We start from the raw sequence: 23,552 nt of genomic DNA on the forward strand, positions 1-23,552 counted from the left end.
CGACAACGGGCCTGTAGCTCCAGGAGGTTCTTTTCCCATCATACACATACATTTACACATCCAGGAACACCCCAGTGACGATCAAAATGACGGTGGTCAGATACATCACACTACACAAGAGACATAACACACAGACAAAATGATAACATTAACATGGGCTCCCCAGCGGGTCAGCAGGTCCGGGCTGATGTTGCATGGGTCCCAGATGTTGGTGGGCCAGAACTTGAGGACTAGCTCCTGGTCTCCAGACTGGACACGCAGTGGCTTCCTCCCTCTCATGCCAGCCTGGTCATCAGCTGGGTGTTGGCTGGCTGTTCAGATACAGACCTTTAGAGTGACCCGGGTGGCCAACCAGCATGTTTTAGCCTTGGAGGGGAGCTCTGGCTTTCGGCACTGGTGCTGGGCAATTGCAGGCCATGTGACCAGACTTGCCGCACTGGTAACAACAGTTGGCACACTGCTAACAACAGAGGCTATTGCTGTGATCCTTGTGCTGGGCAGGCCACATAAAGAGCACCACTTAGGCCTATTCGACTTTGTGGAGAGCCTCGCTGAGGGACTGGGGCATGGCAAGCCAAACATGCTGCCAAAGCTGTGAGTCCCTGCAGGAAAGTGTGGAAGGCCAGCTCCTCCAGGTACTGATCAGTGAAGAGTCATCGCCCTGGAGATCTGGAGCCTATAATGCAGGACATGAGTTCCTCTAGTTTAAGGTCTGTGCATCATGATATCTTTAACCCAGTGGCCATGCCAGTGTGTCCTTTCAATTGAGAGATGCAACGGATAAGGCATGCAACTGACTGTTTGAGAGGGTTATTTCTTTCATGGGGTTTGGTGTAATTATTTGACCACACAGAGTGAGTGTTAAATACAGAGGACCTATGGGACACAAATATGGATAAATATTGTATAAAGATACAAATGGTGTAGGAATTTAAAGAGAAGTAACTCATGTCTTAAACAGATTGAGGACTTTCTCTCAGTTTTCGGACAGCCAGGTTTCTTCTGAAATATCAAATTGTAACTCTTCTCTTGATGCATTTTGTATGTGTAATGCCAGATCTAGTTGGGCAGGCTTCAAATTAGGGTTACGGACTGTAGAGATAAATGGGACATGGTGTGCTTGTAACCAAAATTAATTCTAAACTGTGTCTATACAGGAAAGGAGCTGCTAAGGACAGGATTCCTTGAGTGGCGTTTCCTAGTGGCACTGGGGAACAAAGTGGGGACAATCTCCTGTTGTACTCAGATCCTCTCCATTCAGTTCCTTTTGCTCCAATGATGTCGTCATATTGTTAGCAGGCAGTATTAACTCCATAAAGATGTTGTTTATGCCAAAACTGTTACACTGCTGTTACAAAATCCTTACTTTCATACCAGTCTTTTTTTAAATAAACATATTAACACATACATTTAAATGTTTAGAAAAATCTAAACTAGAGGGTAGTTTTTGCACTACATAATTTCCTAGTACTGCTAATATTCATAAAGTCGCATCCTAAATGTCTTCAATGGGAACTGACCTACAGCATGGAACAACAATCATGTGAACTATAATTAATATTAAGAAGAAGAAGAAGAACAATGATGAAGATGATAGACTAATACATGAATTGTTAATGGAATAATTTGGTTTCCAAACCCATCCTGAGAGTTGAACGATTCTGAATTATTTGATTTATGAAAAAATACCTGGTTGTTATATGTTGTTGGTTTTGTAACTCCAACTCAAGACAGTCCAAATCTGTAACATATTAGGGGATCCAGCAGACTGGCTGGTGGTCTATCCTTTGTTATATATATCTGCAGTTTTGCGCATGTCTGCTAACGTCCACTCCTGTAACAAAATCCTAACACACCCCTGCGCAGTTTGCAACGCAAGCTTTTGACCTTTTAAACGGGCATGGTTATGAGACGAGTTTTGTAAGGTTTCCACGGGGTGAAATCTGTTTTGCTGAGCACCTGGTAAACAATTCGCTGACGGGGAACCTAACTGTGTACATATCATAAGACTCAGAGAGAGGATTTTTATTAGTAAGCTAGCGGGCTAACTGGCTGATTCACTCGATGTTTCCAGCAAGCAAGTATTCACTTCAAGGTAATGACAGGCTTTTGCAATTTTCCATCTCGTTGGCTAGCAACCTATCATAAGTGAGATGTTTGCATTCGACCTCTGAGGTAAACATTAACATATGTCAGTCAGTTTAACTGTATGAACAATGAGCTGGCACCCTCTGCATTCGACCACTGAATGCTACATACCTGGGAGTTTCTTTAACTTAAAGTTAGCTAGCTAGCGAGCCCACCAGCTAACAGGCTACGAAAGTAGGGTAAAGTTCACACTGGGTCATTCAATCAAATACCATAGGGGAAAAATAAGTAACGTTACATATTACGGTCTCTTAAATATTACCATACCATGTTTGAGTTTCTATTTAGTCTTTTTAGTGCGTTGACCAATACAAATAACTGTTTGTTAACTGCATGTGAACCTTTGCAGAAACATTGACAAGCTAACAGTCTCACAAGCTAGTTAGCTAGCATAACAACGATATCGATAACGGTTACCTAAGGGTTAACGTTAGATTGATTTGTCATAACATTACTGAAATGTCGGCCAATGTGCCTTCAGGCTATGGGATCATAAAATGTAGACTGTTGTTCAGATTTGGTATCTTAATGTCAACAATGAATCATACAAGCACTTTCATGACAAACTGGCTGGACCAAGTTTGAATGGAAGAAAAGCATACTTCTGTGGGACACCGTAGCTAGCATGTCCTTCCAGTGATACAAGGAGCTTCACTAGGTCAAGTTGTTTTTGATGACCAATATCAGTACATTTTCCCTTTAAATAAAATTAGTAGACAGATGCGATTAGTTAAATTCAATGAAAATGTATCCTAGTTTCATTAAGCAGACTGTTTTCGGTAGGTACCTTGCATCTAGTCGTTAAACCGAAATAGTCAACCCTTGCTAGGTCTAATCTAACCGACTCTGTTGTTGAAACTCTGTTAAACATATGCCTTTGGTGGCTAACGTCAAAACATACTCGGCCAACTGAGTCTACGTTCAATATATTGCAGAGGCTAATGTTTAGTTGGCTATCAGGTTCCCTCCCAGTCTAATCTGGAATCCGCTTGTTTTGTTTCAGCCCGGCGGTGTGTGCGGGCATTGAAAACCCTTCAGAGTCGTGAGCACGTGTTATCGCAAGGGTACACAGCGCGATGGTGCAGCTCGGACCTGTCGGTGCCCAAAATCACTTCACACTACACAATCTACCCGAGGGACAAGGATCCGCGATGGGAGGGTAGGTGCTGTCTCTACCGGCTACAACCTTTATAATACTTATGTAAGTGGCCATATGTTAATGTGAAAGCAAAGCATATGGCATTGCCAATTGACCTGGCTTATCAATATCTGACCGTTGAGTCTCTTTGCTGTGGCACTCCTTGCACGTACACAAACATGACCTCATTCACCGTTACAGGCTAAATTGGGAATCATCAACTCTAATGGTCAGTTGTATTGTGAAATGCACACTGACTCGGGCTGACTTCTTTGCAGGCGTAGAAATGGAGCGTTTTGCAGACGAGGCGGATGTCCTGATCGTGGGAGGCGGCCCGGCAGGATTGGCAGCTGCCATCAGGCTGAAGCAGTTGGCCAATGAGCAGGAGAAAGAGCTGCGTGTGTGTCTGGTGGAGAAGGCCTCACAGATTGGAGCACACACACTCTCGGGAGCGTGCTTAGAACCCAGCGCGCTCAATGAACTCATCCCTGACTGGAAGGAGCGTGGGGTAAACACACTTCCCCTAAAGCCTATTGACACTTTAACAAAAAACTCCTGTGTGCACTTAATGAATGGAAATACGCAGGCATTTCCATCCAGTACACACATACACACACACACACACACACACACACACACACACACACACACACACACACACAAAAGCAAGCTAATTTCCACTCTTACTATATATTTCTCTGAGAAAATATTATATATCTATTACACACACACAGTACACACTGCTACAAGCACAGACTTCTTAATGCTCTTCTTGGACACACTTTCCATACTTATTACTCTGAGCACATGTTCTGATTAGAGAGTGAGTGGATATTAGCCAGACCTCTTAGTGCAGACAAACACTCTATGGGATCACACTTTGAAGCAGCACAGCAATCATGGTCTACAGTGCCTCAGTCTGTATAGTGTGTGTAGTGGAAATGTGATTATAATCTGACGACCACTTTAATATTCATTACAATGTTTGAGATTCTGCAGCATAATTATACTGTTTTTGTGTTTGTGTGAGTGTGTTCTTTAGGCCCCTATGAACACCCCAGTGACCGAAGACAAGTTTGGCATGTTAACAGAGAAGTACAGAATACCCATTCCCATCCTGCCAGGTATGCCTACAAGAGTATGTTGTAGCCAGTGCATCACACTGAGTTTACATTCAGATTGGATTGGATCTCAGTTTCAGCATTCTTCTTCCTCTGCCCCCAGGCCTGCCCATGAATAACCATGGCAACTACATTGTGCGTCTGGGGCACTTTGTGCGATGGCTTGGGGAACAGGCGGAGGAGCTGGGGGTGGAGCTGTATCCTGGATACGCTGCTTCTGAGGTCAGAGGTCACTGGCACACACGTGTGTGTGTGTGTGTGTGTGTGTGTGATTTCTTTTGTTTGTTTACTTTTTATTTCTTTTTTTTTAACATAAAGGTGATTGTGTGTGTGTGTTTATTTGCAGGTACTGTTTCATGAGGATGGAAGTGTAAAGGGAATTGCAACAAATGATGTCGGCATCGCAAAAGATGGTTCTCCTAAGGTGAGTTTGTAAGAGGGGTGTGTGGATATTTGCAGGGTCATGAGGTTCACAATTTTAAATCCCCTTGTCTGTGTTTTGCTTCGGGGCTACTCTGTGATGTGAGGGGTGGAAGATCTCTTCCATAAAAAGGCAAAGTCTGATAAAGTAATCCAGGTCCATGTGATGTAGGTCCTGAAGGGTCTGTTTGAGAGAGGGATAGAGAAACTGTGAAGAATCAGGTTTGAATTGCCTCGTTCCCACAGTAATCTCTGGCCTAAAAACCTACACAGACAGTTCTTGTTCCCCATCTGAAAAAGTCTCCTCTTCTCTTCCTGTCTCTCTCCCTCGCTTCTCCCTGCCCTTCAGGATGTGTTTGAGAGAGGGATGGAGCTGCACGCCAAGGTCACCATGTTTGCAGAGGGTTGCCATGGACACCTGGCCAAGCAGCTATACAAGCATTACAACCTGCGGGAGAACTGCGAGCCACAGACCTATGCCATCGGACTCAAAGAGGTGACCCGTTGTCTCTCTCCCCTTCATGCCTTCCTCTTTCATCCCTCTGTCTGTTGAGCATTTCTCTTTGGCTTTCCTAGTCCCTATGTCTGTGGGGCAGGATGGCACAGTATTAGCTTCCTGTGTTGCTACGGCTTCTTTTCACTGTAGCAAACTTAAACGGGCAGAGGGCCAGAATATGTGCAGAGGAGGGGCACTCTACGGTGCTTGGATAACCTGGTCAAGAAACATTCCCTTGTCTTTCCTCTCGTCTTTAAGTGTGTCCTAGGGTTTCTGTGCCTTCGCGTGTGTGTGTTTGTGCTCATTCTGTGGTGTTTATATTGCTGTAAGACTTGTTCATTTGTTCCAAACCCCCAGAAAGACTTGTGCATATTGTGAGAAGACGAGTATTGCTTGTGAAGTGTGTGTTGTTTGAGGTCAGTTAACCTGTTGGTGTGTTTTGTGGTGCAGGTGTGGTCGATAGATGAGAAGAAATGGCACCCTGGTCGCGTGGAGCACACTGTAGGCTGGCCTCTCAACAGGAACACATACGGCGGCTCATTCCTGTACCACCTCAACGAGGGAGAGCCACTGGTCGCACTGGGGTTTGTGGTGAGCACACACACACACACACACACACACACACACACACACACACACACACACACACACACACACACACACACACACACACACACACACAAACACCCTTACTTTTATACAAAGGTTGTTCATCTTGTACTACCCCAGTTAGAGAGAAGGATCCTTTCGGACAAATTATTTTGTATTTTGACACACACATGCACGCACGCACCCTGGATCATCTCACTGCAGGTGAGGTATTAATCCTGACATGTCACACACACAAACACACACACACACTCAAAATACCTTACCTTTCCACCTCAAAGAGGGACAGCAGTGCTTAGGAGAAGGGGTTGGGTTGGATTGACATTAACTGTTGAGAAAATGACAGGTTGTCTCGATCAGCCAGACAAATGATCCGTGAGGAGTGCTGATGGTTCACAGATGGCTGATGATACCTCACTCTGTCATAACACGTTTGTTTTTTTTGCCATATTTGAAAAATGGGATGTAGTCTCAGTTAAAATGAAACAATTAGATTACATGCGGAATGAAATCACTGGGGTGATTTGAGGAGGTTTTCAGCATTTTCTCTGTGTGTGTGTGTGTGTGTGCCCCTGTGTGTAGGTAGGGCTGGACTACACAAACCCATACCTGAGCCCGTTCCGAGAGTTCCAGCGGTGGAAGCACCATCCGTCTGTGTCTCCCACGCTGGAGGGGGGAACCCGCATCGCGTATGGAGCCAGAGCCCTCAACGAGGGAGGCATGCAGGTGTGTGTGTCTGTGTGTCTGTGTGTCTGTGCCTGTGTGTGGTCCTTAGTTTATGTAGGTGTAAGTTTCTGTATCAATTCAAGTCATACTTAAAGTAAGTCTAAAGTAAGTACGTTTGTACAACTCTCTTTGGGTTAGTTAAAGGGGTCTTCATTTCTCTCTCTCTTTCTCCCTCTCCCTTACATCTCTCTTTTGCTCTCTCTCTCTTGCTTACTCTCTCTCTCTCTCTTGCTTACTCACTCACTCTCTCTTTCTCTCTCTCTCTCTCTCCCCTCTCTCTCGCTCTCTCTCCTCCTTCTGCAGTCCCTGCCTAAGCTGACGTTTCCTGGAGGGCTCCTGATTGGCTGCAGCCCTGGCTTCATGAATGTTCCTAAGATCAAAGGCACACACACGGCCATGAAGAGTGGGATGCTGGCTGCAGAGGCCACCTTCGCCAAGATCGCTGATGAGAACCTGGCGTCTGACACCGCAGGTGAGACGACCCCACCACACACTCTGTCACATCCCCCCCCCCCCCACACCACACACAACTGTGACGCACCCCCCACAACAACCGTTGTTCAGCGATTTTCTCCAAAGCGTAGTTCCAACGGTCAAAAGTTGAGTGCTTGGATTGAGTGCTCAAGACCAGTCCTTAGAAGCGTCGTACCAGGATATTAGTTGTTGTCAGCGTTTTAATTGCCTTAGTTTGAAAAGATTGGCCCTCAACCAACCTACCTGAACACCCACCTGCAACTGAGAATTGCAGTTATACATTTTTAAATTAATGTTTATTCATCTTGAGTGAACCGTTCAACCACGGTTGTTAGACACCGACATTATCGAGAAACCCATCTTGCACGTATGCAGAAAGCTAAAAAGCCACAACAGGCTGTAATTAATAGAGAGTAGGGGCACAGGGAGCACGGTGGCGCAAGCCGATAAATCCCCCCATTCACGGGCTTCATTGTCCGCGGGGACACAGGTTCAAGTCTGGCCTTATGTCATTTCCCGATCCTCTCCCCACCTCTTCTTGTCAGTAGACACAGTCGTGAGTAGGTCATATTTCAGTTAATGCTCCAGCATACCACTGTTGTGTGTTGTATGGTGCATCAATGAGCCATTTAATTCCTAGAAATATGAGTCTCACAGTGTGCAAATCAAGACTGCAGCAAATGAAGCATTGCTTTTGGAGTTGGAGGGTATATGGACAGGAAGAAATAACACACAGACAACCTGAATTTTCTCTCATATGAGTTGAATAAAGTAGGATGTTAATCAGTGATTAGTAATGTAATTCAAACAGCCATGTAATAAAGCACTAGGAGAAGACCAGTGTCCAAAGGGCTGTGAAGACCAAAGAGCTGCGATGAAACATCGTATGTCATCTTGGGTTCTTCAGATTCCTTGGTGGCCAAGTGAAATCACAGGCTCTTTTAAAGGATATCTATCCCTTGAAGCCAAAGCTTTGAAGCTTGTGTCAGAAACTTGAAGCACTTCGCATTGGACTCCATGTTGAGGCTTTCTCTTGGCAAAATTACCCAACCTGTGATGTTCAAAGCCTCGTTGAATGGCTGCTTCAAGAAAAGCTCCAATGTTGGCGCAACGCTTTCACTGTTTCTCTCAAATGCATGGGTTGTTGTCATTGTTTGAAGTAGCTTGATATTGTGATAATGGCATATTGATTAAGATGAAGTCTCATTTGTAGAACTCTAATTTGATTTCTCCAGCTTGTCGGCTACGATTTCCATGAAATATAACATGACCCCAATTATTATGGTGTAATTTCTGTTGTCACGGATCATTTCTAAACATGTCTTCCATTTTGTTCTTTTTTGAAGAATCTTAAATGTCAAAATCTCAAACCAGATAAACAGTCAGATAATTTATATTATATTACATTATATAACATTTGGCCTAAAGGCATTGCTATGAAGAGACTAGATCATATGTGTATATATATCAATCAACATTTCAATTTCATTACAAAATAACGCTGATCATAAGTACTTCAAAAGAACTATTTCTTTATTTGACATTACTTTCATGTGCATGAATGGTAATGCATCAGGCCATGGCCAACCATAGGCCTCTGCACATCTCTGTAATGTCACCGTGCCAAGAATTCTTCTTGGATTTTCATTGATCGTCCCTCGAGTCTATTCAAAGCCTCATGAAGCTTCATCTCGCCATCCCTTCTTAATGCCCACCAAGGATCAGTCAATTGGTTCACTGTTGTTTGTGCTTCATTTGAACCTCTTCAGCTGATGGTGGTGGGTCTAGTTAGTAGTGGGAAAGTAGATGTTGCTGTGATGCGTAAAGTGACTTAGTCCTTGGTGGCCAAACACCCACATCTGGGTTACCCTCTTGTTTTGACATCACATGCAGTGTTGTTTTACGATTTGCCTTGTCCCTGTCTGCCATGGTTGGAGTAGATTGCTTTGTGGTTGTTTATGACCTCATATCAGTTCAGTGGGCTAGACCAGGATTTATGTGCCTGGTATAACCCTGCCTAAGGTGAATGTCTACCAGCACAGTGTTGTCTGTTATGAACTCTGAATAGTGAAAGGTCATCTGTGTGTGGGTGGGTGTGTGTGTGTGTGTGCACAAGTTTGTGTGTTTGCGTGTACAAGTGTGTGTGTGTGTGTGTGTGTGTGTGTGTGTGTGTGTGTGTGTGTGTGTGTGTGTGTGTGTGTGTGTGTGTGTGTGTGTGTGTGTGTGTGTGTGTGTGTGTGTGTGTACGTGTGTGTGCACCCCTCACACGTGGCACGTCTGCGGTCTTGGCTTTGATGTGTAGATCAGGATGAAACCTAATAAGCGTGTCGTAATGGAGCCAAGCCTCCACACACCGTAGTCTCATTGTGGTGCTGATTGGATTTTGGATCAAGCTCCTCTCTTGGGAGAACTGTTGCCCGCAAGGTGTGAAACAGTCTTGTGTTTCACCTTTTAAACAGCCACATGTTTGAATTGGCATCTGCAACCAGCTTCAGTAAAAAGGATATCTCCCTCTCTCTCTTTCACATCTACCCATTTGGGGGGGGGGGGGGGACGTTCTATTTTTACAGTCCCACGTTGGGGTTAGTGAATAAAAATGATATGTTGCGCTCTAAGATGTGCTTGTTTTTCCACAGGTGTTCATGTTCACGAGTATGAGCAGAATCTGAGGGAATCGTGGATCTGGAAGGAGCTCAAAGCGGTCCGCAACATCCGGCCCTCCTTCCACAACTACTTTGGCCTCTACGGAGGGATCGTGTACACCGGAATGTTCTACTGGATCGGCCGTGGGATGGAGCCATGGACGCTCAAACATGCCGGTGAGAGACCAGGGTAGAGGCAGCACTGTGGTGATGTGATATCACATGTTAACTGCTCTCTCTTTCAGTGTAACACATAAGACTCTGCAACACATTTTGCATTAATGCTCCAAAGCCACACTCTTAAATCAATATCATCTGAAAGGTGAAATTGATCAACCATAAAAACAAATCTTAATTCTAAGTTGATGATTGATCAATGATACATCTTGATTCTAAAATTAGAATTTGTTCAGTATTTGTCTGTTTGTTTCGCCAACTAGCTGAAAAAAAGGTGTTCTTTGTTTGTTTGTCCGATGTTATATACAGTAACAGGGGTTGAATGGTTAGTAAACAGAGTAAATCTAGGCTCTAACGACAACTTCACTAGTGTCTGGTAACTCAGCCAAATTGAAATGCAAGCTATTGAGACTGTGTTTGGGTTTTAGCTTTAGTCTGTGTCAGGGCTATTTTCCAAGCAAGTGTCTTATATCGTCTTGATTGATGAACTGCAAAGTCATACTAGCCGGTTAATAAAGCTGAGATTGGCTGTAGCTGGCTGGACACGCAAGGCACGCACAGACAGACAGACACAAATTAAATCTCCTCCAGTTTTGGCTGAGGAGGGACTAATCAGGGATTCTGACTGCTCTGAAAACAGTTTTCCAAACCCTAACAGGTATGAGTGATTTAATGATGACTCACACGCACGCACACTCTCTCTCTCTCATACACACACAACAACATAGGTCTGGACTCTGACCAGCTGAAGCCAGCTAAGGAATGCACCCCCATTGAGTACCCCAAACCGGACGGGAAAATCAGCTTTGACCTGCTGTCGTCGGTGGCACTGAGTGGGACCAATCACGAGGGAGATCAGCCTCCCCACCTCACACTGAAGAATGACTGTGTACCTGTAGCCAATAACCTCGCCATCTACGACGGACCAGAGCAGAGGTTCTGCCCAGCAGGTACACACACACACACACAACAAACTAACAAACAAAACTAAAAAACTCATACATTTAGAGACACACACACCTCATCTGTCTCAGGTTGAGGGTGTTATCTGTACACATACATGCACACACTTCACCTAGGTGCCTATATCAAAGGTTGCTCTACAGTCTCCAGCTGGTTAGAGCTGAGGTTTTCCCCTGCAGGTAAACACAATCACAGAAGGAACACTTCAGATTTTGGTATGACTCCGCTGAATGCTGATTTATTGGTTGCTCTACCTTTTTCAGTGCACAAACTAATATCAAGGTTCAGTTCTCTGATAAGTATTATTAAAATGTCTCTCATGCAGGTCTGAGAGCAGGTATGTTTAAAGGCAACTTAAATTAGTTAATTAAAGTGTAAAGGATTTATATCCCTGAGTGAGTCTATTGTTGGCCCCGAATATGGCACTCATGTGTTAAATGAGCACGTGCAGAATACTGAGTGTATAGAAGTTCTGCTTAAAGTAGTAATGGTTTTGGATGAAGGGAATTAACCCTTTGAGGAGTACGAACACAAATGTCCTCAAAATGTTAGCAACTGTTAGTCAATTCTAGATCTGTACTGTATCATTCTGGAATGACTCCTCGAAGGGTTAATGCAAAAACAAAAAAAAACAAAAAGTTATAAATCAAATTGAATTTAATGTTCCTCTATCCACACACACAGGTGTGTATGAGTACGTTCCCTTGGAGACGGGCGAGGGCATGAGGCTCCAGATCAACGCCACGAACTGTGTCCACTGCAAGACCTGTGACATCAAAGACCCCAGCCAGAACATCAACTGGGTGGTGCCGGAGGGTGGTGGTGGACCCGCCTACAACGGAATGTGATCAGCATGCCATCCACACCTGTTCCATTGGGCCTTTATTATTCAATGCAGGAATACATAGGGGGGAGGGGTCCAGTTTTTATTATGTGTTGGGCCTTAGTATACGTACATACACAGCTGTGCTTACAGATTGGCCGTCAGGGCTTAGTGTTAGGAGTCCTGTTGAGCCTTCTGAAGTCTTTCCCCGCGTGCCTAGAAGTGGACTTCAGTGAGAAGGTCCTTCGTGCCTCATGTGGCTTTGATGAAGAGGTGATGACTTAATTTATCAAAATATGTTGAAACAAATCTTGAAGAAAAAGCAGAAACAGATTTCTATGTGTTGAATTTGTATTATGTTGCCAATATTGAGGTGTTGGCCCAAAGAAAGTGTTTTATTTTTGTTGGTTTGTTTGTTGTTAAACAAACGCACATGTGGACGCTAATCGTGAGGGGTTTGGGGTGGGAAGGTTAGTTTTTTCACTGCAGATCTCAGTAATATAGATTAACTCTGTTCTGTACATAGACACAGATTGCCAGTTAACTGTTGAAATAAACTATTCTGCCTCATGCTGTCACACGCCTGGGGTGCCTTCAAATACACACACAGGAAGAGAGAGACAGAGAAAGGTCTATCACATTTGTGTACAGACAGGAAGAGAGAGACAGAGGTCTTTTACATTGTGTATCACATTTTATTGTGATTTTTTTTTTTTTTTTTTTACAAAGGTCAACAGTGGTCTTCTGGCAAGCAAGCTAACAAAACCAATTAACTTCAGTGACACACAACCCCCAACCAAAATACGATTTCAAATAAAATAAATACATGAATGCACTTAAGGTCTGAATTGTTCAGAGGGTGGGTGTGCGTGCGTTGTTAGCTCAGTCAGTCTATATTCATGTGTAAGAGGTGTTGGAAAAACCGAGCCGCTCTCTCCATAGTTAAGTTACATATGGCTACACCCTGACGTATGCTAACCGATCAAAAGAAACTCATGAACAATGTGTGGTTCAAGTCTGAGAGGATGAGACGTTGGAGTGATGAGCAGCGAGCTGTCTCCTCAAGCGAACATCTTGGAGAACAGCTTCTTCTCTTTGTCCTTCTCCTCCTTCACTCTCTGCTTGATGCGCTGCATCTCGTTGGAGATGGCTGCCAAGAGAGACACACACACACACACAGGCGTCAGTGGCTGAACTAACCAGGGCCAGTAAAAAGCATAAGCACGGCCCTCTGTGCTGCACTCTGGCACTGATATAAGACCACTTACCTTTGTCATTAGGAGCAATTTCCTGTGCTTTTTTCAAATCCGTCTGTGAATGGGGAAAAAAACAAAATACATCAAGTGAAAAGAGGCACACTGCATTTACAATGAACTAGGAATGAATGCCTAGTGCTGGTAGATTCTTCAACAGACCTTTTTAAAACCCCTATAGCCACAAACAAACTAGTAGGATGAGGGGCTTTGTCTGGACACTTTAGACTGTGTGTGGTATTCTGTCTTGATCACATGATGTAACTGGTGCATGTAGTAGTGTGTGTGTGTGTGTGTGTGAGTGTGCAGACAAAAGAATGACCACAGTGAATTTGACATGGGTCGGTGTACTACTATAGTGAAAGTCGTGTCTTTAAGGGACATGTATTTATGTGTTCCATTAATATCTCAAACTTAACTTGCCATTTGCTGATAAGGAAGTGTGTGTGTGTGTGTGTGTGTGTGTGTGTTTACCATGGCGTTGTTAAACTCCTTCAGGCTCTGCCAGGCTTGTGCTCTCCTGAACAGAGCTTTAGTGTTGGTCTCATCCAGCTCCAGAGCCTGCATAAGCCAAAGCAAGCAGTAAACATCAGCAAGCAGCAGTCTGAGCACAATCTCTCTCACTCACACACACACACACACACACACACACACACACACACACACAGCCTGTGGATACTAGATCTGCTTCTGATGCTGCACTGGTGTGTGTGTGGCCATTCTACCCATGGACATTAGATGCAAAGCAACAGAATTAATGTTGTAGTCAACATTTAAGCTTTAAAGCTTTTTACCGAAAATAATACATTCAGATACAACCCCTTTTTAATAAACGCCATTTTGATTAGTAATTAATTTACACTTTTTTTTTTTTTTAGTAACGAACAGATTACCACTACATTAATTTTGTAGTTTAATTTAAGTTAGATGTAACTACTTCCTCCTAAAACCTGAATACATCACAGGAGTGTCATTTCACCCATGGTTGAGAATATATTTAGCCTCCCTGGTTGGGAAACAGAGCTTCATATACAAAGAGCCTGTGCCTTTTTTTAACCACTGACCTAATGATAAAAGGACACCATTTTGGACCTGGGGTATCATGCCAGCCACCATTTCGGGTCTAGGGTTTCGTGTCGCCTGCCCTACCTCATTGCAGTTGTCTATGGCGTCCTGCCACTGCTCCAGCTTGAGCTGGCAGGCTGCGGTGTTGAGCATGCAGCTCAGGGCCGTGGCCGTCAGCTTCTTCTGGGCGCTCTCGTCCTCCAGTGTGTCCCCACACACCTCCAGGTACCTGGGACATAAATCAGCAGGAGTCAGCCTCACCCATCAGCATGTCACTCAGAACTCAAAAATAAACTAAGAACCCAATCTTTCAGTCTCTTACCAATCCTGAACATATTTTATGTTAGGCTCAAATACCTTCCCTCTCTTTTTTAAATGGTGCTGTTTTAATTTTGTGTTATAGTTACTTTAGGAAACAATTATACTAAAAATCAGGAAGAAATCAGCTGAGCTTTCAGAGAAATCCTGAGCATTTTCCTCTCTCCGCATCTCCACAAGGCTAAATATCTGCCAGTAATGTTCCCTCTTAATACCTAAACAAACACATCACAGGAACAAGGCTAGCAGACAAACACAGACTACTAAAAGCAGTATACTCAGCTTCAAGTTGTATAGCTATATATTACAAATATACTGATAGTCGCCCTTTATTTGGGAACCTGTCAGAAACCCATGCCAAGATCAATTCTCAAGTGGCAAAGAGAGAGCACTGATAATGCTTTACCTGAGGGCTTTGGAGTACTTCTTCATGGCAGACTCCCACTTCTGGGTTTTGAAGAAATTGTTTCCAATGTTCTTCACGTCTTCAGCCACGGCCAGGACTTTGTCAGCCTTATTTGAAAAAAGAAGAAAAAAAACTGAGCCTTAGCATTGCTACCTCAAATATCAAGAAATTACAGTCAAAATGTTTGCAAACTGATCAACTCAAATTCCAAACCCTTGGTAAAATCCTCAACCCCATAACAATCTTTACCCCGTGGTTCAAAAAGTTCCCATCTATATTTCAACAAGGGCTGTGAACATGGTTCTGACAGACAAAGAGAAAAGACGGCACATACATCTTTAAAGTCCACATCAGAATCTTCTGGAAAGTCTGGGTGGGCATCTCCAGAGCCGTCGTTCGGAGCGACTCCCCAGCCGTCCCCCTCCTTGTGCTCCCCACATTCACCAATAACGCATGGCTGCGGACGGATCAGACACAGCAACACATTACATCACTCAGAGCATCAGAGCACACAGCCACACACTCTCCACATCTAATTACATAAAACCAGGCCAGACATAAACATCTCAATAAATAAAATGAAAGAAAGGAAGATTCGGGAAGGCAATACAAAAAAATAAAAAAATTAGCTCAATCATCTTAAATATTAGGGGTGGGGGGAAAAAATCGATTTTGTAATTTGCAATTTTTTTGGAAATGCAAGCTGCATTGATTATTGGATTGTTCATAGAAAGTCAAAATTGTGACAAGGAAAAGCTTTTTCTCTAATAAAAAATAGAGAAGGTAATTCATCTGTTGATTTTCTTTAATTATCAAACACAAAGTAGGAAATGTAGCAAAGACTCTGAGTAGCAAACTCAAATGTTTTAAAAGTCGAAATGGATTGATAATCGTTTTATCTGTTTAGAATTGATAATCGATAATCGTTTTTTTTACACATCCATTTTATGTTGAAATGCAATTATCGATTGATTATCGATTATCAATTCGAAACCCATAAAACGATTATCGATGCATTTGCGATGACTATTAAATAATTTGAGTTTGCAACTCAGAGTCTAAAATCACTTCCTACTTTGTGTTTGATAATTAAAGAAACTCAACAGATGAATTACCTTCTCTATTTGCTTTATTAGAGAAAAAGCTTTTTCTTGTCACAATTTTGACTTTCTATGAGCAATGCAATAATCAATGCAGCTTGCATTTCAACATAAAATGGATGTGTTAAAAACACATCCATCCAAGTTCAGAATCGAATCTTGAGGTGCCAAGAGATTCCCACCCCTATTAAATATCATTATACATTTTAGCCTAGTTTGCTCTTCCTCTTTTCAGGGCCACTGCTGGCCATTTGGGTGTCCTTAACAGAATTGCCAACTTGATACCATTTTATTATGTATTGATCAATGGTGTATTATCACTAAGATACTAAGTCCTACAAGTTTTCATATTTTAACTGTTTTACTAAGATGATAAAAGGGAGGACCATTTTCGCTGTGTTTGGTTTGGACATAGCTGAAGTGATGTAAACCTGATAGGTTAAAAGAATGTCTATTAAATACTGAACAAAAATAATTGGAGCTGTGTCTTTGTTGAGTTTCTGAGTGCTACAAGTCATGCTAAAGTGTGAATGACAGATCAGATGAGATGCACAAATTTAAATGCTGGCTGGCTAGCACTTTGCTACATTTTGTTTGAAAACTTGATTGTGATGTCAGGCTGGCGATTTTCTAAGCCCTGTGCACATTGTTACCTGCACACCTCTGAAGCCACCTCACCATTCAGTCCTGCCTGTGACTGCCCCGGGCCTCACCTTGACCGGAGCGTCCTCCACGGTGTCCACCATTTCCAGCATCTTCACCAAGCCAAACCCCTTCAGCACCTGGCCAAACACCACGTGCTTGTTGTCCAGGTGCGGCGTGGCCACTGTCGTCACAAAGAACTGGGAGCCGTTGGTGCCGGGGCCAGCGTTGGCCATGCTGAGAAGCCCAGGTTTGTCATGCTGAGGTAGAGAGAAGCAACTTAGTTTAGAAACCTCCACATTAGATTTCTGTGCAAGGGTGTCAAATACACTATCCTATGGTTTACTTGGAGAGCATACAGTCAATGCAATAAAGCCCTTGTGCTATCTTGTCTTTTAATCACATTTAGTTTTCATGACATAGCATTATATTACACTGTTGAACTTTCTTTAACATGTTTTTTTTTTGTAGCCACCCAAGAAATCATTAGACTGGGGGGCACTGTGGCGCGAGCCAATCAGACCTGCATTGACGGGCTACAATACCCATGGGGACACGGGTTCGATTCCGGCCTGCTGTCGTTGCCCGATCCTCTTCCCACTTCTTCACTCCTCCTCATTTCCTTTCCAAATACTTCACTTATCCTTATAAAGGCTAAAAAGCCCATATATAAATTTTTTTTTTTTTTTTTTTTAAATAAAATAGACAATAATGAATGGAGTCTGGGCAGTAAACTGATGACTGGCGATTCATATAAGATGTTGTCATGAGCCCCTCTACCTCACCTCTTGCTGCTGAGACACAGTATGGATCACCATATTCCTGTCTTAAATCAATTAGCTCATACCCGTTATCGCCACAATGGCAGCCTATATTTCAGTGTATGCCAAAGGTCTTTATGCTAGCACCAGTTAGCATAAAGGAGTTCAATAATAACAAATCACGAATCGCTCTGCTTGTGTAGACAAAACAATCTTCAAAGAGGGGCACGCTCAGTCTGTAACTAATTTGCCAATTTCAAGAGCTACTGCTTATCCAGTCATGTTTAAATTTGATACCTGTTAAAATAAATTGAAATAGGCATTCTCCCAAGCCGATGTCAGTCTCCAGCCCCAGCCTGCTGAGTGTCTGCGGATGACTCCGAAACCTCCATGAAACCTGACCAAATTTTACAACTACTTAAGATATAAGCTTGCCCGACAGATGTCAAAGCATGGATGACACTGTATACCCCTGTTCTACAACCAATATTTTGAATGTTGACTCCCTCAATTTTATCCACTATTAATTGTGTATGCATCATGTATACACCTTCTATTTTCCGGACTCACGTTTGTGTTATGTACATAGGTTGTATGTATGCTTATATGTTTTATCTTCACATGTATGAATCCAACAGCTTCCATTTGATTCTCTCCTCCATTCACTTCTCCACCCCTCTCCCTGCCCCTCTATCTCCAATCCAATGGGTCCCCCCTTTGAGCTGAGGTTCTGCTCAAGGTTTCTACCCGCTAAAAGGGGAGTTTTTCCCTGCCCCCGTTACCTTAGTGCTTCCTCAAGACTACATTAATGTAGACACAAATATAAGCTTCCACCCATTTGCTATTTACAGGAGACCTCCATGATGCTGGCTTATCGTCAGGCCCGTCGGAACAGGAGAGGCAAGCCTAGCAAGCTGGCCAGGGGCCCCCCGAGACACCAACTGGTTATGAATTGAATGCAACGACACACTGTGCGAGTGTCCCTTTAAATTCTGTGATGGTCAATAAAGGAAAGTGCAGCGACACTGTTATCGGAATCCCCTCTCTAGGGGGCCCCCCACAGTAGGGAATCCCCCCTCAGCAGGGCCCTCCCCCCCTACCCCCACAGCAGGGTTCGTGAATCGTGATTCCAGCCGGAAATTTTTTTTAAGATGAGAAGGAATTATGCATCTGGAGACCAGAAACGAAAGCAAAAAAAGCAAGATGAGGAGAAAAAAAAACAAGATAGTGGTAAGTAAACATTTACATTGGATGAATTAGATGACTTTGACTTTATGTGTCTTGTTCAAATTATGGTGTAATTTAGCAGCAGGTACGCTAGCAACGCAATACACTGGTAATGTTTATGTTAGCTACCTGCCTCGCAGTCAATGCTAGTATGACACTCGAAAAAACAACACTAGCTCACGTTAGCTAATATAACGTTACAGCAAGTTCATCGTGTGTCTACAGAAATCCGATCAGATGCCAAAATTTTTTAGCATAGCATTTAGCATTGGTTAAACTGTGCATGTAAACAAACTAACGCCAGCTAGTTAAACTGTGCATGTAAACGAGTGCACGTTAGCGCCAGCTGTTCACTGTCTATAAAGCATCAGGTGCGTCTGTCTGATTCTTAAATAGCAGATTGCTTAAATGTAAAATGTATGTTAGCTACAAGTTGTAGTAAGTCCGTGTATTAAACATAAACATAGCTTGGGGTGTTTTTAAGAATTGGTAGTTGTGAAAGCAGCTGGATTCCTTGGATATCAAAATCGGAAAAAATATGGTAATGCTAACTCTCATTATAGGCTATCTATTCTTTCTCCCTCAAGGTGCTTTGCTTAAATTTCTAAGCCCTGCTCTTAAAGATGCCTCCACTGATGAAGGTAGAGTCAATTTCTCTCACTGAACTGTTATAAGTGACCTCTCTCAATATGCTCATATTGATAAAATGGTCATATATATTTATATATTTTTGCTGTTCATTTCACTCTACATTTCAGACTTTGTTGATATGGGGCCCTCTTAATGTCTATTGTCTTAATTGTTTTCCCAGCTGCATCATCAAGTTCATCTGCCATCCTCCATGAGGAAGAAGAGGACATGGGAGAGACTACATCCAGTGGAGCCATGGTCTCAACAACACCAATTGAGTCTGCACCACTTCTCAGCACTGATGTTGCTTCTACAGTACAAGGTACCACAAGCTTTATAATTATAGCTGATGACCCTGCCCAGTGGCCCTCTCCCGATATGCCAATATTGATAAAATGGTCAAATATTTTTTGCTGTACATTTCACTTGGTATTTCAGATTTTGTTGATATGGGGCCCTCTTAATGTCTATTGTTTTTATTGTTTTCCCAGCTGCATCATCAAGTTCATCTGCCATCCTCCATGAGGAAGAAGAGGACATGGGGGAGACTACATCCAGTGGAGCCATGGTCTCAACAACACGTATTGAGTCTGCACCACTTCTCAGCACTGATGTTGCTTCTACAGCACAAGGTTCCACAAGCTCTATAATTATAGCTGATGACCATGCCCAGTGGCCCAGCGTCCTAACTGATAGTGTGCGCTGTCAAATTGTTAGAAAAGGACCAGTGCAAATCACAAATATTGAATTCCCCCAAAATTCTGAGAATCCACCTCGAAGATTCACTAAAGAGAATTACAGAACAACCATGAAAAATGGTGAGTGAGTTGTATGACCCTCACAATGGGAATTTTTTGCCACAAGTTGAACTGATGGCACAGTTCGATTCAGTGATGAATGAACACATCAGAAGGATACAAAACCAAGAGGCAAAAGTGCATTATTTGAGTGGAACCATTCAAAATGAAATAATTGCACTAATTGGAGACAAGGTTATTGAAGAGATTGTGAGAAGACTACACAAAGCAAAGTATTACTCTTATTATGGATTGCACTCCTGATGTCAGCCATAAGGAACAGCTTTCCATTGTTTTGAGGATTGTCAATTGTGAACCATCTGTCTCCATTGAGGAACACTTTTTTGGATTCCTCAATGTTGAAGACACAACTGGTAAGGGCCTGACTGAAGTTCTGCTTGACCACCTGCAGAAACCCAGCCTGAGCATTACTGACTGCCGTGGTCAGTCTTATGACAATGGCAGCAACATGATGGGCCAAAAACAGGGTGTTCAGTCAAGAATTTTGCAGTTGAATAGTAAAGCAGTGTGCATTCCATGCAGCAGTCATACACTGAATCTGGTTGTGGCAGATGCTGCCAAGTCCTCTGTGATGTCCATCTCATTCTTTAGCCTGTTGCAGAGACTGTACATCTTGTTCAGTTCTTCAGTTCAACGCTGGGCAGTTCTAAGGGAACATGTCAAGCAGCTCACTTTAAAACCGCTGTCAACAACAAGATGGGAGGCTCGGATTGACTGCGTGAAGGTGGTGCGATACCATTTACCAGAGGTCCTGGAAGCATTGTCTGCACTCCAGACGTTTGCTACTGAGAAGGGGGACTCAGAGACCATGTCCTCTGCCAAAAGCTTGCATGGTGAATTGAAGACCTGGTCTTTTCAATGTTTTGTACCAGGTAAATCATGTCAGCAAGCTGCTACAAAGTCCAAATGTGTCCATGGAAACACTTAAAGTAGAGACAGAAGGAGTAAGAGAGTACCTCAAAGACTTCAGGGAAAACGGGCTTGCTTCCTGCCAAACCGATGCAACAGACATCGCAGAAAATCTGGATGTGGAAAGGACCCTTCCTGAGAAAAGGCAGCGTAAAAGGACCAGGCAGTTTCTATACAAAGGTACAGAGGAAACTCAGTCCACTCCAGAAGAGACTTTCAGAAGAGACTTCTTTCTGCCCTTGGTTAACACAGCCCTCAGAAGCCTGGTCGACAGGTTTTCTCGATTGAAAGGTGTTTATGACCTTTATGACTTTCTCTTCTCAAGGGATAACATGAAGCACACAATAAAGAATGGAAAGCTTCATGAGCGATGCAAGAAATTGGAACAAACCCTCCATGACATCGATGCAGATGACTTGGCACTTGAGATCAATTCATCTCTCTATACTTTCCCAGAGCATGTAGCCACCTGCCCATTTGACATGCTGAACCACATATACAGCGAGAAGTTACTGGATCTTTACAGTAATTTGAGCATTGCCTTGCGGCTACTCCTGACTCTCCCTGTGTCTGTGGCCTCAGGTGAGAGGAGCTTTTCAGCTTTGAAGCTGATAAAGACATACATGAGGTCCACCATGAGCCAAGAGAGGCTCACAGGACTGGCCGTTACGTCAATTGAGCGTGATGTTCGCCGGTCTTTGGACATGGAGGACATTGTGGTTGCCTTTGCTGAAGCCAAGGCTCGCAAACAGCAGATGTAAATATTTTGTACATTTTTTAAAGTTTAATTTTATATGTGTGTGTGTACTTTTATTTATGTTGGATTTTATATTTAATCCAGAGTTTGCACTTTATTTATATGTTGTTTGCAAATGTTCAAATAAACATACTATGTGAGCCTATATGCAATGTAAGCAGTATTTGCACTGTTAAGAAATATTTTATTGATATAATGTGTGGTTGCACTTGAACTTGACACACAACAGTGTGTCTATGCTGTGGTTCCTGTAGGCTTTGGGCCGGTGGGGTGGCATGGGATGGTTAGGTGTTCAACTGTAGTTTCTTTTGCTGTGGTCGTGTCGTGAGGGGTGTCGGCATTGGCGGTGGTGGGGGGGCCCCCCAAGTCCATTTTGCTTGGGGCCCCCAAATTCCTTGAAACGGCCCTGCTTATCGTATTCCACCCCTTTCCATGAGACCTGGACCTGTAGTCCAGCTCTGAGTTAAGAGTAGGAAGAGATTGTGTATCCTCACCTGGTAGTGGAAGTTTTCATCCTCAAACTTTTCTCCATAGATGCTCTCTCCGCCAGTGCCGTCCTGGTTGGAGAAGTCTCCTCCCTGGATCATGAACTTCTTGATGACTGTGAGGGGGTTAACAGACAGGCTAAGTGTGTTAGAGACAGGGGGTTGTGTAGCACAGCTGAAATACTACTGCATGAAGCACAGAGTACTGCTCTAATGCTGTACAGGTTGGACCTTATTCACTGGCTGAACAGAGACAGAGAGACAAAAGACAGAGTAGAAACACAACTAAGTGTGTTCATGGAATCCATATCTGACGAAAGAGAGTACAGCAAATCACCACAGGATCAACAAACCAGATCCTTCAAAGCTCAGCTGCGTTCTTCCAGGAGGCTAATTATGGCAGAATGTAATATGCCCTTTATAAGGAGGAAAAAGGAAAGAACCATTGTTCCACAGAATTCGTTATGTTTGAATATGAATACCGAGGATACTCACTTCGGTGAAACGGACATCCTTTGAAATGCAGAGGCTTCCCCGTGCTTGTGCCAATACCTTTCTCACCAGTGCACAGTGCGCGGAAGTTTTCGGCAGTCTTAGGAACTTTGTCGGCGAAGACCTCGAAAACGATTCGACCAACTACGAAAATGAATTCAATTAATAAGGAAATATCTATTGATCTTTATTATGTGCACTGAGATGAATCAACAAGCATGTAACGGTCATATGTCAAACATGTCAAAAATGAAATTAAATCACATTAACATGATCAACACACGTGGTTTACATTGGGAATGGAATGAAATACATAGCTAGCTTTCTAGCTCTATTAGCCATACATATCAGCTAGCTAGGTTATCTTAACCAACTAACATACCGTTAAAGTTATATGTAAGAAAAGCAAAATGATTGTGCCTACGGTTATCATACACATAAGTTGCAAATTAATACAACTAGTCAGCTTAACGGTACTAGCTCAACCCGAATACCACTAGCTTGGCTATACATAGCGGGAAAGAGCTGTCTAATGTTAGCGATTCACAACAAGCTATGTACGCGTTTTAATGAATGAAAAACTGACCTCGTTCACCACCGATATCTACATCAAAGAAAACCCGAGGGTTGTCTGGGTTCGAAGGCCTGTTATCGGGTGCTGGGTTTGACATTATTGTTAGTTTATCTTAAAATACTGGAAGGAGCGTTGGAAGGAGTCGACAAACCGGCTTGACTGCAGGTGGACTTCCACTTGGGTAGTTTCTGGAACTTTACTGGAAGACATTGATTTTTATGTTCCGCCACCTATGGGACTGGAGTTCAAAATATTACTTCGGAGTTGTGTTTTTTATATAATGTATTCACTTTCACTTCCCATTTGCGGATTTCATTCATGCATTGATAATTCATTTGCATGTTATTTGTTTGGAAAAATAGACAAAAAGCATAATTA

At 43.1% G+C, this 23,552-nt stretch overlaps 2 protein-coding genes across 2 annotated transcripts; one reads left to right on the forward strand and one right to left on the reverse strand.

The window, feature by feature from the left end:
- Window positions 1-1,894: 1,894 nt before the first annotated feature.
- etfdh (electron transfer flavoprotein dehydrogenase) lies at window positions 1,895-12,312 on the forward strand. The gene is made up of 13 exons (XM_080844024.1): window positions 1,895-2,095; window positions 3,152-3,307; window positions 3,565-3,794; window positions 4,329-4,410; window positions 4,511-4,629; window positions 4,754-4,831; window positions 5,177-5,323; window positions 5,774-5,914; window positions 6,515-6,658; window positions 6,962-7,130; window positions 9,769-9,951; window positions 10,680-10,901; window positions 11,599-12,312. Exons 1-13 carry the CDS (start codon window positions 2,065-2,067, stop codon window positions 11,760-11,762), a joined length of 1,866 nt encoding a protein of 621 aa, XP_080700150.1. The 5' UTR covers window positions 1,895-2,064; the 3' UTR covers window positions 11,763-12,312.
- ppid (peptidylprolyl isomerase D) lies at window positions 12,071-23,356 on the reverse strand. Its single transcript, XM_080844025.1, has 10 exons — window positions 23,187-23,356; window positions 22,604-22,744; window positions 22,118-22,224; window positions 16,593-16,781; window positions 15,114-15,236; window positions 14,780-14,886; window positions 14,140-14,284; window positions 13,465-13,551; window positions 13,006-13,048; window positions 12,071-12,887 (listed from the first exon to the last, which is right to left on the reverse strand). The coding sequence occupies exons 1-10, from the start codon at window positions 23,269-23,271 to the stop codon at window positions 12,799-12,801; spliced, it is 1,116 nt and encodes a 371-aa protein (XP_080700151.1). The 5' UTR covers window positions 23,272-23,356; the 3' UTR covers window positions 12,071-12,798.
- Between the last annotated feature and the right edge of the window lie 196 nt (window positions 23,357-23,552).

Source organism: Sprattus sprattus (genome assembly GCF_963457725.1).
Source record: "Sprattus sprattus genome assembly, chromosome: 8".
NCBI classification, from domain to species: domain Eukaryota; kingdom Metazoa; phylum Chordata; class Actinopteri; order Clupeiformes; family Clupeidae; genus Sprattus; species Sprattus sprattus.

What these genes read in the sequence shown, in the direction of transcription:
- etfdh (XM_080844024.1), top strand. Translation starts at nt 2,065, where the DNA reads ATGTTTCCAGCAAGCAAGTATTCACTTCAAG. An exon ending in CTGGATACGCTGCTTCTGAG is followed by an intron (nt 4,630 to 4,753) that starts GTCAGAGGTCAC and finishes GTTTATTTGCAG; the next exon opens with GTACTGTTTCATGAGGATGG. An exon ending in GCAGAGGTTCTGCCCAGCAG is followed by an intron (nt 10,902 to 11,598) that starts GTACACACACAC and finishes CCACACACACAG; the next exon opens with GTGTGTATGAGTACGTTCCC.
- ppid (XM_080844025.1), bottom strand. Translation starts at nt 23,271, where the DNA reads ATGTCAAACCCAGCACCCGATAACAGGCCTTCGAACCCAGACAACCCT. An exon ending in TGGAGGACGCTCCGGTCAAG is followed by an intron (nt 15,237 to 16,592) that starts GTGAGGCCCGGG and finishes ATCCGTCCGCAG; the next exon opens with CCATGCGTTATTGGTGAATG. An exon ending in CCATAGACAACTGCAATGAG is followed by an intron (nt 13,552 to 14,139) that starts GTAGGGCAGGCG and finishes TGGCTTATGCAG; the next exon opens with GCTCTGGAGCTGGATGAGAC.